The following is a 14,476-nucleotide window of genomic DNA, read 5'->3' as shown; positions in this document are numbered from 1 at the left end:
CCCAATTAAGAATTGAATAATAAATTCCTAAAAATTTTATTAATTTCATCTCTCTTCTTTTGATGAAGTTTAATTTTAGGGATTTATTAGATTCAATTCTTAATTTAATTAAATTGTAATTCGGACCTTGAATAATTAACTAGCACGTGTCAAACATAGATTCCAATCTAATGGCTAAGGTACACATGGGATCTCATCCACCGCAATTCACCATTAATTAGGATATTTATATACTTAATTAGTTAAAACTAACAAAATTTAATTGTTCTTACCGAGAAATTTAATAATAATAATCTAATAGTAATACCACCGTCCTCTAAAGTCCAACTTACCTTCCATTGTTTTCTCTTTGGTCTGAATTTGGTCAGAGTTTCTCTGTTGGAGACAAGGAACAGGAATCGAAGATCTACGGAAGAAATCGCTCAAATCTGCAAAGTATCTACTACAATTAGTTGTTTCCAAACTGAAAAAACTGCGTATTTTCTTCCTGTAAATAGACATTGTTCAATCTTGGTTAACCCAGTTTCAGAATCCCACGCCTGTTACCAAAGCATCAATGGCTTCTTCATTTTTTTCTGGGTTTCTTTCGATTTTAGGGTTTCTTTCAGTTCTGTTTCTGCAAATCCATCTTTCACATTCTCTCACCTGTTCGTCTCAAAAGCTTTCTGGCAACAGACTTTTCGACCAGTGCAATGATCTTCCACAATTAAGCTCTTATCTTCACTGGACCTACAATTCAAGTAAGTCATATCTGAAGATAGCCTTCTTGGCTCCTGCTAAAACAGATGGATGGGTTGCTTGGGCTATCAACCCTAGTAAACTTTCGATGGTTGGGTCTCAGGCTTTGATCGCTTACAAGGTTGATGATAAAATGACCGTGAAGACTTTCAATGTGAAATCGTACCAGTCGATCGAACCTTCCGCGATTGCTTATGATATTTGGTACAAACAAGCTGAGTATTCGGATGGGATGATGAAGATATATGCGACCGTATCTTTGCCTACTAACATGAAAACGATTAATCAGGTGTGGCAGGTTGGAAGTTCTGTGTCGAACGGGATTCCGACTGCCCATGATATGCTAGCAGCCAATTTGAACTCTATGGGAACCCTCGATTTGTTGAAAGGAGAGACTGGTTCTTCGAATGGAGGGGATGATAAGCTTAAAAAGAGAAACGTCAGTTCAATTTTCTCTTCTTTTATCTTTTTCTGTTTTTGTGGTCTTGGGTTGGGATTTTCTAATGGACCCTTGATTTGGGATTTAGGAGCCAATTTTGAATTCATTTTTTTTTCCTTCTCATTAACTTTGGTTCACCTGCTTTCTTGTATGTTTCTCTTGCTTTCCTGTTTGTCTGATAAATTTGTGCTGTTTTAGAAGAGATTATTGGATGGGTTTTTTATTTCATGGAAATTTAATCTGGTCTTCGTTTGGAATTTTTGATGGGGACAATTATTTTTGTCTGGGCCCTGTTGAAAATGCGTTTGGAGAGACGACAAAAGGTTTTACTGTAGCTCTAGGATTAGTAATTCAAAATTTTGTTTCTTCGTTCCTGGCCGCATTTCACTTTCTTATCTTTTGGAACTGTTGCAAATGTCCGAATGTCAACTTCTCTGTAATAATTATAGTTTCAAAGTTGCAAGGATTGTTGAATATGAGTAGGTCGTGAGAAGAAACCCAATTCTTGCTTTACTTGAAACCTTCAAGTTATTTATCTAAGTATTCTTTGAGATTGACTAAGTTCTTGGTTGTGGTTCCTATCAGACTCATGGAATATTGAATGCTGTCAGCTGGGGATTTTTGTTTCCCTTAGGAGTCGTTTTTGCAAGGTACCTAAGGATGTTTCAGTCTGCAGATCCTGCCTGGTTTTATCTTCATGTATCCTGCCAGTGCTCTGCTTATGCTATTGGTGTTGCTGGCTGGGCAACTGGTCTTAAGCTTGGGAGTGATTCACAAGGAGTGGAGTATTCCACCCACAGGAATATTGGGATTGCCCTCTTCTGTTTTGCTACTTTGCAGGTAACAATTCTGGTTTTTGGGTTTAGCTGATTTTGAGTAATTTCTTTCCTCCTGTTTGTTAATGTGGTGTTGGGTATGATATCTTTGATGGGTTACAATTGTCTGCTTTCATCCTAATGCTTACCTAGAAAACAGAATCAAACCGAGTCATTCCTGTTGCCTGGCCAGTATCTTTCTTTCTTTCAATCAAAGTAATTTGTTGATTTCCTGGTTTATTCTGGGAAACATTATAAAACATAAATCTTTCTGGTTTGTAGTGTATCTAGTAAGCTAGGCAATGAAAATTGTAAGCTTTCCATGTCAAAACTTTGCTCAATTGGTCTTTGCATGAATGCTGAGTTTTCAGCATCTGACTGCATCCAATCTACAGTTACTTAACTTTATCTGATAAGAGTAGTAGATTTAACTATAATATGTTTGCTAGATGTGGTACCGGAAGTCAGTTCTTTCATATATCTCCGCAAATTGATTTAGTGTCACAAATTTTTCAACTTAACATCTAAGCCAATACAACATATCTAATTTTTCGTTGCTGTCTGGTTGTGTAGATTTTTGCATTGTTTCTGAGACCTAATAAGGATCACAAGTACCGTATCTACTGGAATGTCTACCACCATGGAATCGGCTACCTTGTTGTCATCCTTGGAATCTTCAATGTGTTTAAAGGTCTGGAGATATTGGACCCTGCACAGGTGTGGAAGAGAGCTTATGTAATTGTGCTCATTGTGTTGGGTGCAAGTGCTTTACTCCTGGAGGCCATTACATGGACGGTAGCATTGAATAGAAAATCAAAAAAATCTGCTAAATCTGCTAAGTCTTCTAATGGATAAGATGCAATGGTAATAGTAGCCTATCATGATGGCTTGAGTTGGTTCTTTCATCATTCTTCTCTTATCTTCCTTTACTGTATTAGTTCAAAGAAAAAGGTAATGCTGCTAGCAGGAGTTTATTCTTTTCTTTCCTCCTCTTTGTTCATCTTGTGTATACTGGCTTAGTTGCATACTTACAGTTTGAGTGTCCTTCAGGTTTCTTAGAATGTATCGGTAGGCTTCCATAATGTTATTTTAGTCTCCATGTCCATATGGTTGGTTTTGGTTTTTTTTTTTTTTTTTGTGGGGAGGGGGTGGGGGTTACAGAGTTTTGCAAACATCTCTGATTTTGTCTATTACAATATCCGGATTTCTGCTTTCTGGATTGCTTCTTAAGGACATTGAACTATTCTAAGAATCTGTAAAATGAAAGAGGCATTGATGAGTTCTCTGACTTTCTGATGCTCACTGACCATATTAGTTGCTCAAAGAAGAAGAACATTTATTCATTCTTGTTAATTTGGTTTATGATAATAGAAGGGGTTCCCATTAATCAGTCCTGATTGCAAGTCTAGGCATTGCTTCATTGGGATGATAATTGCGCATCAGCTTGTGGGAAGAAGATACAATTCTTCCCTTTTTTTGGGTTGTGGAACTGATCAGCTTACATATACTCGACTGTCCTCTGGCACTGAAGATGTCTTTGTTTCTTGTGGTAAACAAGCATCTCCATTCTCCAGGGATTGATGTTTAACTTTGGAATCCAATATAAAAGTGCAGGTAATGTAGATTTTGGGTTTCCTTACTCAAGAACCAGTGGAAAATACTGTTGTCCCCGTGCAATCTTACTAAAATGCAAACACAAATCTAAGAATTGGTCTTACCATTATATATTCAGTTTTCAATCCAAGAAGCCTTTGCCAGCCAAATGTGTTAGCCCAAAAGCAAGCAAAGGAGAGATGCCAAGAGGATTCATTTTGCAAATTACAAAGGGGGCACATGTAACCAGAGATATGCCATCATGCTAAAAGAAAATGCTTTAATAGGAGACCATTGATAAGTGACCTTGACAACAAAGTATCCAACCATTAGAACCTATGAATTCACTAAACAAAAGGATATCTAATGTTGAGTTAAGCAAGAATGGTTATGGAGTTTAGAATACCATGCAGCCAAGGATCATGAGCTAAAAAAGTACTCCTGCCTTTCCCAATAACTTGAAAGACACAGGCTCTAAAACCAGTCAGAGTTTGTTACAAACCTATTGAGGGGGAGAGCAAAGGTGGTGAAATAAAAAGTTGGAATAGAATAAGAACAAAGTTAACCGGGATCCTCCTCTCCTCTCTACACAACTAAGCCAATTAGATTCGATACTTCTAACCTAGAAGCCACCTTGTCTACAATAAACCAGAAATCTTTAACCAGGGATGTTAGCGAATCTGAATCAGTTACGTAGCTCTTCCTGAAAATGTAGATGCAATTGGAAGTCCACTTTTCGACAAGTTAACTTCCTGTCTCGAAAAAGTTGAAAATAGCTCAATAGTTGCACAGACATTTTTTTTTCGGTAAACAACAATCTTATTCAAGGCTGGTGGCAGGTGGCGGGTGGCGGGTGGGGGGTGGGGCTGAACATAATGCTACCAACCACTCAATGAAAATCAGTCATTCTTTCGGGCCCGAAACTGAAAGGGTCTTCCTGGCTAAGAGATCTGCTATTACATTAGAACTCCTATGAATAAAGGCAGGAATACAATGTAGAAAGTTATCTATTAAATAATGGATATCTTGGATCAAGGGTTCCACTGTCATCGGGGGATGAATCTCACCTTCTAGATATCGGATTATTTGCTTATAGTCAGATTCAATTAGAATTGACTCATATCCACAAGCAAGCGCCTCCAATAATCCTGCTCTAAAAGCAATTTTCTCCTTCTTCTGCAGAATTATAGCTGCACAGACAGTTGACACATAGCTCGAGGTGGCTCTATAGAAAATAAAAACAACATTTGTAAAAAATGAGTGAGTTACCTCAGGGGCATGTCTAACCATACGAATTCACGACAAGCATTTAATTCTGATAGGCTCTTAGGATTCTGGCAATAGCTTCCATGACATAAATAGATAGATATGGGCCAAGAGGACAACCCCATCAGATCCAGTTGTGGCAAAAAATAATCATAGGAGGAGAGGAGCCTTCTAATTGATGGAGAAAGAGGCCGTGGTGATGGGGGAAGAAACTTTCATTTCTCTGGAAGGCCTTGCATTTGGAAAATGTACAATACGGTGATAGTATTTGAATCCAACTTGAGAAATGTGTTAGTATCCATTGCTAGCAGAGACAAATGATCTTCTAACCTATCAATTTGCCCGACAGTTGCAGTACTAGGTTTTGAGCAGTGCAAAAAGGAAGGTAGCTTAGAGGCAAAATGAGAAGGGTCAAGGTGACCAAGTTTTAGAAGAAATTTATCCAAATTAGAATGGGAAGTCCAAGTGACTTGACAATAAAAAAGTTTCCTGGGTGGGGGACGTTTTGGGGTTGTATAAAAAGGAAGGGGTTATGATCAAAGCCAATTGCAGGAAGTTTAAGAGATAAAGAATGTGGAAATAAACTCCACCATTAAGATGGAAAGGGAAGAATTTTGGCAAGGCCCCTATTGACAGTGTTTGGGGCTTTTATATTAAAGTTTTTTCTATGGTCCCCTTAAAGTGGGCTCCAAATTAGTGATTGCCCCCTTAAGTGCAATAACTCCTTAAGTGCAATAAATCACACGGCGCCCCCTTACTTAAAGTCTAATATTCCAAGTTACCTCTTAACGGTCAAACATCCAGTTAAGTTTTGGTTGTAAAATGTCCAATATACCCTTGGTACTATGTAAAGATGAAAGTACCCCTCAACCAATTTTCCTTCATTTTGCTTCTTAGGTTTCTCCCCTCACCCATCATCTTCATTTGCCTTCATTTTTCTGCAGTTGTGTCATCCACTTTGTCTTCACCTCCTTTCTGTCCCTTCCATCCAAACCCCTTACTCCATCTGTCTGGATTCCCTTCTTGTTTTCCCTAAAATATTTGTCGTGCCAATCTCTGGTCTCTCCCTATGTGCGTCTCTCTCCTCCCTGAAGCTAATAGCAATCTCTAATTTGATCCCCGAACAAGAGTTTCTCAGTTATTACTCCTAGGAAGACAGGATGGCGCCCTGTCTCTTTAGCTGGCTTCGTAGGAGATCCTCCTATTCCTCCTCATCCCAGTGCATGACACAGGAGAATGCAATCGCCGACAAAGCCTCAGAGGAGTTGAGGAGAGGGGGATCTATCTTGGTGGACCTCTTCTCGTCATAAGGCTGTTCTACCTCCATTGAGGCAGAGCTCTTGATTTCCAAGCACGGAATGTGTGATTTTCAGTTGGAGGTTCCCATTATTGTGTTAGCTTTCCATGTCGATTATTCAAATTTCAAGGGTTGGAAGGACCCTTACTGTTCTAATCAATGGACGGTGAGGTAGAAGGTTTATGTGGAAGCTTTGAATCTTGAAACCATGTTCACACTGCAGGAGGTGGTTTAGGGTAGAGCCCAGTGCATGAGGTTTGGTCAAGTCATTGTACAGAGAGACTCTTCATAAACAAAAGTGAGATAATGACAATGAAAATTATGAACACGGTATTCCCCCCAGTTTTGTCCTCTACAAATTCAACCACTGAGTATTCAATTTCTTCGTAGAGAGAGAGAGAGAGAGAGAGAGAGAGAGAGAGGCAGTGGTAGCCAAAAGTAGAGGGGTAGTGGTGGGGTTTTCGGCAAGATGAAGGAAGATGATGGGTGAAAGGATAATTATGGAGCAAAATAAAGGAAAAGTGAATGAGGGCTAAGCTTGTATTTATACAGTACTAGGGGTATATTGGACATTTAACAACCCAAATATAAAGGTCAAAATGCTTTATCGTTAAGGGGGGTAACTTGAAATATTAAATGTTAAGCAAGGGGTGCCGTGTGATTTATTGCACTTAAGGGGGCACCATAGAAAAAACTCTTCATTTTCTCTAATCATGAGAAATAGTTGACAGGCCAATGATAATAAGAAAAAGAAATTTGGGTGATAATTTCCAATAAAGTCAAGCCTGAGGTGTGAGACAGAAGGGCCCCCCCCCCCCTCCTCCTCTCTGGATTTCTCATTAGGATTTGACCATTTGAAATCCAAATTGACTAGAATATAAGGACAAAATTAGTATTCCATATGGTTTTTCTAAATGAATGTAATGTTGTCTTTTGGCTTCTTAATTCTAATGAAGGGAAAAATGGATGTTGCACATCCAACATTAATAGTTTTTTATCACCATTTGAAGTGAGGCGGTAATAAATTTCATAAAGAGTAGGGTTCAATTAGTAATTCAGCTATAGTACAACAAGGCATCTATAATTATCCCTAAATAATAACAAACCTTAGAGTTATTTTGGGGCTTTTTGAAATATAAGAGAGTCGACATCATCAGTTAACTAATGTGACTTAACGGCAGGGGTATCAATAGCTTTAGGCAAAGTCTAAGGTTGGATTAGTAACTTCAAAAAGTATAGAGGATATGGTAGTAACTAAGATATAATAAAATGGCATCACTAATTATCCCTTTTTAAAATAAAAAAGCAACTATTTTTATCAAATAAATTTATCTTAGCTTGAAGGATATTTTGGTCAACAATGCTATTAATTTAAATACCAATTATTAAAAGCTACTTGTTGAGCAACTTCCCCTCAAGCTAAATCCTGTAGATTTCAACTGTCTTGACTTTAAGGATTGGTTAACTTTACATGTGAAATCCCACAAGATCCTAACCTGGAAATCCATATTGTAGGTCCGAAAACCCAGAGTGTGGGTAGGAGACAACTGTGGATAGAGACCATGGGATTAGAGTCTGAACCAATGGAAGTAGATGGAGATGATGTTGAGTTGGGAGTTTTGTCAGAGTTTGGAAGGAGATCTAACTCAGACATTGACAGACTTGATAGATAGATCATGTAATAAACATGTTTCTAACCCGGGATCCGTATTGCAGGTCCGATAACCCAAAGGTCTAGCAGGGTAAATTTGTGGAGTGTCCAGATAGAAGTCCATGATCCATACCCTGAACCCATAGATCTGGTTTCTCTTGTTGAAGAGCCTGCCTTGCTTGGAAGTTGGACCTTTGGAAGGCAAGTGGTGTTTGGAGATGTCCGGAATGAAGGTAAGACCTCCCCCATGTGTTGGTTAGGATTAGGTTGTACTTGGACTTCAACCCCATGAGCAAAGCACCCTTGTATAGCAATATACTAGGGGGCGGTTGCTAGTGGCAGTTGATTGGACCAAGCAACCGCCTGGTCCTAGTTGCAAGGTTTTGCCCTATTTTGCCCCTAGACTTCTATAAATAGCAACCCTCGTTTATTTTACGAATATTATATTCGAGATTGTTGTTTTTGGTGGTTAGGCGGCAGTGGAGACGTGCTGGAAGGTAATTTGAAGTTCTATTAGTGATCTAGAAGCTTCTCTTGTCTTTTCTAGCTGATCTAGTTGAGGTAAGTGACTCCCTGTTCACTCATTATTTTCCTTTATCTATGATTAAAGTAGATTTGTTTCCCTCTTTGGTTGTTAATGATCCTCTCATTACAGTACCTACCTTTTTAATTCTCTTGATGAGATCAGGTCCAAAAACGAAACCCTGCTTTCATGAAAAGGATTGATCCAATCAAGGGGAGGATTTTGGGTAACCAATTTGGAGTCAATTGTTAGGTTTCATGTTACTCCTTGGTTGTGGTAGTGTTAGGTTTGAAATTCGGACTCTAATCATCCAAAAATCGAATCAAAATCGGATGATCAAAAGCTTGAGTTTTGGATTGAAACTCTCTATTTTTGGGGCGGTCACTAGTGGCGGTCACTCAACCTAAGCGACCGGCTGGTTTCCAAATAGCAACTAACTTCTAGCTTTTGTCCAATTTGATTCATTCGACTTACATATTATTGTAACCCTGTTTATAGGTGTCATCTATTTCCAATAAAAGTCTTATAATTGTTTCTGGTTTGCAACTAGAGGATTCCTACTTATTTACAGGTAAGGACATACAACCTCATCTTTATGAAATGACTTGAACATGCTAGTCTAGTGTCTTTCAATACTGTTCTTTCATTTTATATACTGTTGTAACCATGAATAGCATGCTGATCTTATTATATGCTTGTTGTTTGTATTGTCTTTACATATGCTTTATCAATTATGAATGTGGTATGATGATGATGGTTTGTGGTTCTGATGGAAAGGGTATTCCATTGGGATATCTTGGCTTGAGATATTAGAGGGCTGGTATATATCTTAAAGCATGTCAACTATTAGAGGCTTGCATAGTTAGATCTTAGCGGTATTCATACTTTTGCATTTCATACATATCATATTTGCATTTCTGATGGTTTGACATACGGATGAGAATTATTGTTGTTCTTACCGAGTTCGTTAGAACTCATTCCTTTATTTTATTTTTTTTCAATGTTATATTAGCCTATACAGATGGAGGATATACGCCGGAAGATGGATTGGTTTCCCATGAAGGAGCCTTCTTGTATGAAGAGGATGTGGCACCAGCAATGGAAAATGGAGATAGCTTGTGCGGGAACTCTTGCGAGTGCTTGGAATGCGCTTATAGCACCCATTGATGGGCGGAGGAGACAAGTGGCCAAGCAGTTTGCCCATCGTAAGAAGAAGAATTGGAGAACCCCTTTTCTTGAAAAGCATGAGAAACATTTTCTAGCTTTAGAGAAAGAAACTGGAAAGAAAATCATTTAATTCTTTTTTATTGCTTCCGCTGAACTCATTATTCTTTTAATCATTTATTTCTTTCCTTGATTGTTTTATTGGAGCGTTTGGACTCCTATAATCCTTTTATTTAAGTATTGAACTTATTCTTGCTCATGATTATATTTACTTGCATTTATTATTATTGATGGGTAAGACCGTGGATCCTGTGACGGATCACTCCCACGGGTTGTTGGGTAGGTAACCGAGACCGGTGGGTGGGGTGTGACAGATCAAGTATACTGTGATAACACGTATAGAAAGTCTAAAAAATCAGGGTAAGACCCTTCTATAATATAGAATAGGAACTAAGACAGAGCTTGGGCTTTCAAGGCCTTGGTTTTGCTACTAGAACAAAAGTTCCAGGGGCTGGTTGACTGCCCTGGTCACCCCAACCAATAAGCCTGGTTCCGTGAAAAAAAGAGCAATTTTGGGATTTTGATTTTTGAAGCCCTAGTGAGTGTGTTTTCATTCTAAAACGCGTCTTTATGATCTGAAGTCGTCACAGAATACGCCGCGAAGGTGAAGGACAGTGTGGAGAGCATCCAACAAAGTTTCTAAATAGCGATTTGCTTTCTTAAAGGTTAATATTCATCTTTTTCGTTCTAATTCTCTTCTATGGTAGATTTCTCCTTCTGTGAAGACCTAGTTGAAGGCTTCTAATTACTGTATCAACCTAAGTCTTCTACCCTCTTACTCTAGCATGAATCCCTATTCACTCTAGCTTATTCGTGAATCTTCCAGTTAGAGTTTGGAGAAGACATAATATAGGATTCATTAGGTTTTCATTATTTTGGCTTTGTTTGATGTCTAAACTATGATATATGATGTTCTAGTATTATTTCATAATTTTTTAAGTATTTTCGGAGTAGTTTAGAACCCAATCGGGAAGCCTTTTGATTATCTAAGTCAAATATGTCCGTACTCGGAGGCTGATTGATTGGCCTGGTCGCCCCAGGTGACCAGCCCAAGCAACCAAGCCTACTCTGGTTGCCCCAGGCAACCACTCCCTGCAGTGTTGGTCCTTTGTTTATCTTTTCAATGTCACACCTCTAGGGTTATTTGTAACTTTGAACCAATGTGTTAATAGGACTTTTTGGGAAGCATGAACATACTCTTTGACTTACTTTTAAAAGTTGCAAATCAATAGGAAGGAAGGTTGTTCACTTGCACATAACCATTGTTACTTTCATGGTTGTTATGAAATTTGCTTATAATTTCACATACTGCTATTTTAGGGTTTAGGAATGACGTTTATGATTTTGAAATTACATAATATAAGCTATTTGTTATTGATATTGATGTATGGATCAACATGCGATGTTATTGACTCAAATTGGTTTATGAATTGGGAATGTGATTGAATCTTTATACTATTTTGTGGAAAGTGAATGTGTGTTGTGTTTGTGGATTGGGGAATACCTATTTGGATGTTTTTGGCTTGGGACAGCAACGGAGGTGGCATGGGACACAATCCTCTGATGCCCCCAACACTTTTTAGGATTGGTGGTTTCCATGACTAGGTGGTTTAGAAGAGTTTGGTTAGGTACCTTGTCATATCATCACCCTATCAGTGGAGTATTGATGTCGAGTGACCCGTGGCAGTGGTATTTGGTTGGTGGGCACCCAAGACTGCGAGAAGCATGAGGGGACACAACATTGTTGTAGGGGCCATTCATTGGTAGGATTGCATATAAAAGGCTTGGGCTTATGGGTGCCCAAGAAGGCGAGAAGTACAATGGGACACAAGAGCTTCGTGCCCATTATATATGGATGACCAATAGGATTAAGGGAAGGCATAGTCCAAGAAGGAAACATTGACTCTAGATAGGGAAGGATACTAGACCAATAATGCGAGAATGATGTGACTAAGTGAATGACTTGCATTGAGTTAGGTTTATCCTTGACACGTGCTAGTTCTCATGCTAATGGTGTGGTGAAAGAGTGGTGACCTAAACCCCAATCATGATAATAGTTAGAGAAGGATGACTGTACCCCTTTCTCGAGATCTCAAGACTGGTAACCAACCCGTGAGAGATCAGAGTGACAAGACCTACCCAGAGGAGACTGATGTTATATCTTAATGTGTGTCTATCATATAGAGACTAGAATCCATTAGAGTATAGTTGTGTTGTTGCATTCTATTCGTGAAATAAAAGTAATTGCAAACGCACGGTATTGTGTAACTAACGGGTCGATCTCAGGGAGATATACCACTTTAGAATTTAACCTCTTAATGGTAATGCGAGAGTGCAATGATTCAAAATTTTTAACTGATCAATTAAACTAAATGAGCGGGAAGGGAAGTATAACTAGGATGATTTTGACTGTGGATCCTTTGCAGTAGCTTACAGTCCACCGATTGGAGGAACGTATATTAAGAAAAAAATGTAGAAAGTAAATAACAAAACAAATAACAAAGCAATAAATAGAAAAGGGAAACCTTAACCAAAGAGATGCACGATTGTAAACATCTTTGATTAAGGACCCAGTGGATAGGAAAACAATAAGACCCAGTAGATAAGAAAACAATAAATAAATACTGAAAAGTAAATCCTAAGTTAAGAATATGGAGGGGTAGACAGAAGTGGGAATGGAGGGGTGGGGAAGAAGATTATTAACAAAGGCTACTTACTTGCATCCTCTAATCTCGAATGACAAAAAAAAACCCTTGAACAATCAATTCGAATCTCAACCAACCCTAAAAACCAAATATGGAATTATCCAAATCTACAATCGTTTCGACCTAGAGAAAAACAAATTCTTGAAGCTTGAAGTCAAAATTGAAATTAAAATTGAAATTGCATTGGTCAAAAAAAAAAAGAAAATACACTTGCATAAAATAAACTAAAAAACTTGAATATTCATTGCATTACATAGAAATATTGAACCTAAATATTCAATCTATAAACTATAACCCCACAAAGCAAATCAAAGAACTTGAGTAAACGTAAACAAGCTAAAGAGAAAAAGAAGGTGTAAACCTAGGTCTAAGAGGGGAGGATATATTTATAAGATATTGTGAATTGGGGTAGAAATAAGGAAAGAAATAGTAATCAGTAAGAATAATAATTATGAAAAATTAAATTCAAAGAATAAAAAGAATAGAAAACTTGGAGATAGAAAGAATTAGAGAAAAGTAATAATAATAATAATAAGGGTAAATATCACTTACCACCACTCTTAGCTGAATAAATAGCACTTAAACCCCCTCTTAGGTAGATAATGTCACTTACCTCCCCTCTTACCTACCGAATATACCAAACACCTCCCCTCGACCCCCTCTTAGTTAGATAATGTCACTTACCTCCCCTCTTACCTAACGAATATATCAAACACCTCCCCTCTGTTAACATTCTTGGTTAAATTTAACTTTTACCATTAAGTATTTTTCTAAAACCCTAAACTACCATTGGAAAATATTTTTTTAAGTTTAAACCCTAAATTACTGTAATCACCCTAGCAGTTAAAATACTAAATTACCTTCAATTAAAAACCAAAATATCATAGTTAAAGCTCAAATTATCTTTAATTATTAAAACCCAAACGTACCTTCTTTTTTTTTCTTTTTTTTTTTTTAATTTTATCAAACAACTAAAAAACGCACTACTTGATATCAAAATGTAATTTAAATTGAGAAGATGAAGCGTCAATTCTCTCTCTCTCTCTCTCTTGTTTTTTTCTTCTTTTTTTATTTTTAACGTTTAAATAAAAGAATCGAAGTTAATTAAGAGTGTTTTGGGTCAAGAAGTCTCAATTTAAATTGCATTTTGATATCAAGTAGTACGTGTTTTTTAGTTGTTCAATAAAAATAAAAAAAGGGTATGTGGTTTTAATAAATAAAGATAATTTGGGTTTTAAGTATGGTATTTTGATTTTTAACAATTATTTTAATTGAGGGTAATTTAATATTTTAACTGCTAGGATGATTACATTAATTTAGAGTTTACACTAAAAAAATGTTTTTAACCAAGGGTAGTTGGGGTTTTAGAAAAATATTTAACGGTAAAAGTTAAATTTAACCGAAAAAGTTAACAGATGGGAGATGTTTGATATACTTGCTAGGTAAGAGGGGAGGTAAGTGACATTATCCAACCAAGAGGGGGTCGAAGTGCTATTTGTTCAACTAAGAGGGGAGGTAAGTGCTATTTACCCTAATAATTATAGTAATAAAATCGTTTCGCATAGAGAGAGAGAGAATAAGTGGAGAAAAAGAAAAAAATAAATATATATATTTTGAAGTTGGGCGTGAAGAAGAAATTGGAGAAGAAAGAGAAAAAAAAAATCTACATATATTTAATTAACAAAAAAAAAAGGGTTATTAAGGAAATAATAAAGTAAATAAAATAAAAGGTGGGGAGAAAGAAAAAAATAATTAAGGAAATAAAATCTAATAAAATAAAATCTTCTAGAAAATCTATAGAAAAAAAAATAGAAAATCTTAATCTTTGACTACTTGTGGGCCCATACATTTTTCAATCAAAATGAAATAAAATAAAATAATATAACAATCCTAACTAATTTCAGCCATAGTTCAAAATTGCTTTCTTTATTTCTAAGATATTTTTGGAGTCGGCCCATAATCGCATCTCTACCCCCATCATGTTCTAAATCAAGTCTTTTTCGCACTTGAGAATTTGAATTGACTTCTTGACGTGTAAAATTGAATGATTTATATCCAAAAATTCAAATATTTGCTTAAACCTTGAAAAATCCTAAAATCTGCAAAAAAACAACATAAACACAAGGTAGCTCCACTCTAAGTGTGTAAAATACATACTTTATGCCCTAAGATTTTACACATAAATGTGTTCATTACATTCCACTTCATGTCATGCTGCGTTGTAT

At 37.0% G+C, this 14,476-nt stretch overlaps 1 protein-coding gene across 1 annotated transcript; it reads left to right on the top strand.

The window, feature by feature from the left end:
• Window positions 1–336: 336 nt before the first annotated feature.
• On the top strand, window positions 337–3,091 carry LOC149018986 (cytochrome b561 and DOMON domain-containing protein At3g25290-like). The gene is made up of 3 exons (XM_089154458.1): window positions 337–1,177; window positions 1,763–2,017; window positions 2,566–3,091. The coding sequence occupies exons 1-3, from the start codon at window positions 557–559 to the stop codon at window positions 2,845–2,847; spliced, it is 1,158 nt and encodes a 385-aa protein (XP_089010584.1). The 5' UTR covers window positions 337–556; the 3' UTR covers window positions 2,848–3,091.
• Window positions 3,092–14,476: the final 11,385 nt, after the last annotated feature.

Source organism: Hakea prostrata, chromosome 4, assembly GCF_041222555.1.
Source record: "Hakea prostrata isolate BN-2017 chromosome 4, UWA_Hpros_2, whole genome shotgun sequence".
In the NCBI taxonomy this organism is placed as follows: Eukaryota; Viridiplantae; Streptophyta; class Magnoliopsida; order Proteales; family Proteaceae; genus Hakea; species Hakea prostrata.
Note: the sequence above shows the minus strand (reverse complement) of the source record. Positions and strands in the feature narration are given on the sequence as shown.

Coding starts and splice junctions, on each gene's coding strand:
- LOC149018986 (XM_089154458.1), top strand. CDS start 557: ATGGCTTCTTCATTTTTTTCTGGGTTTCTTTCGATTTTAGGGTTTCTT. Junction 1,178..1,762: donor ATAAGCTTAAAAAGAGAAAC/GTCAGTTCAATT, acceptor GGTTCCTATCAG/ACTCATGGAATATTGAATGC. Junction 2,018..2,565: donor TCTGTTTTGCTACTTTGCAG/GTAACAATTCTG, acceptor CTGGTTGTGTAG/ATTTTTGCATTGTTTCTGAG.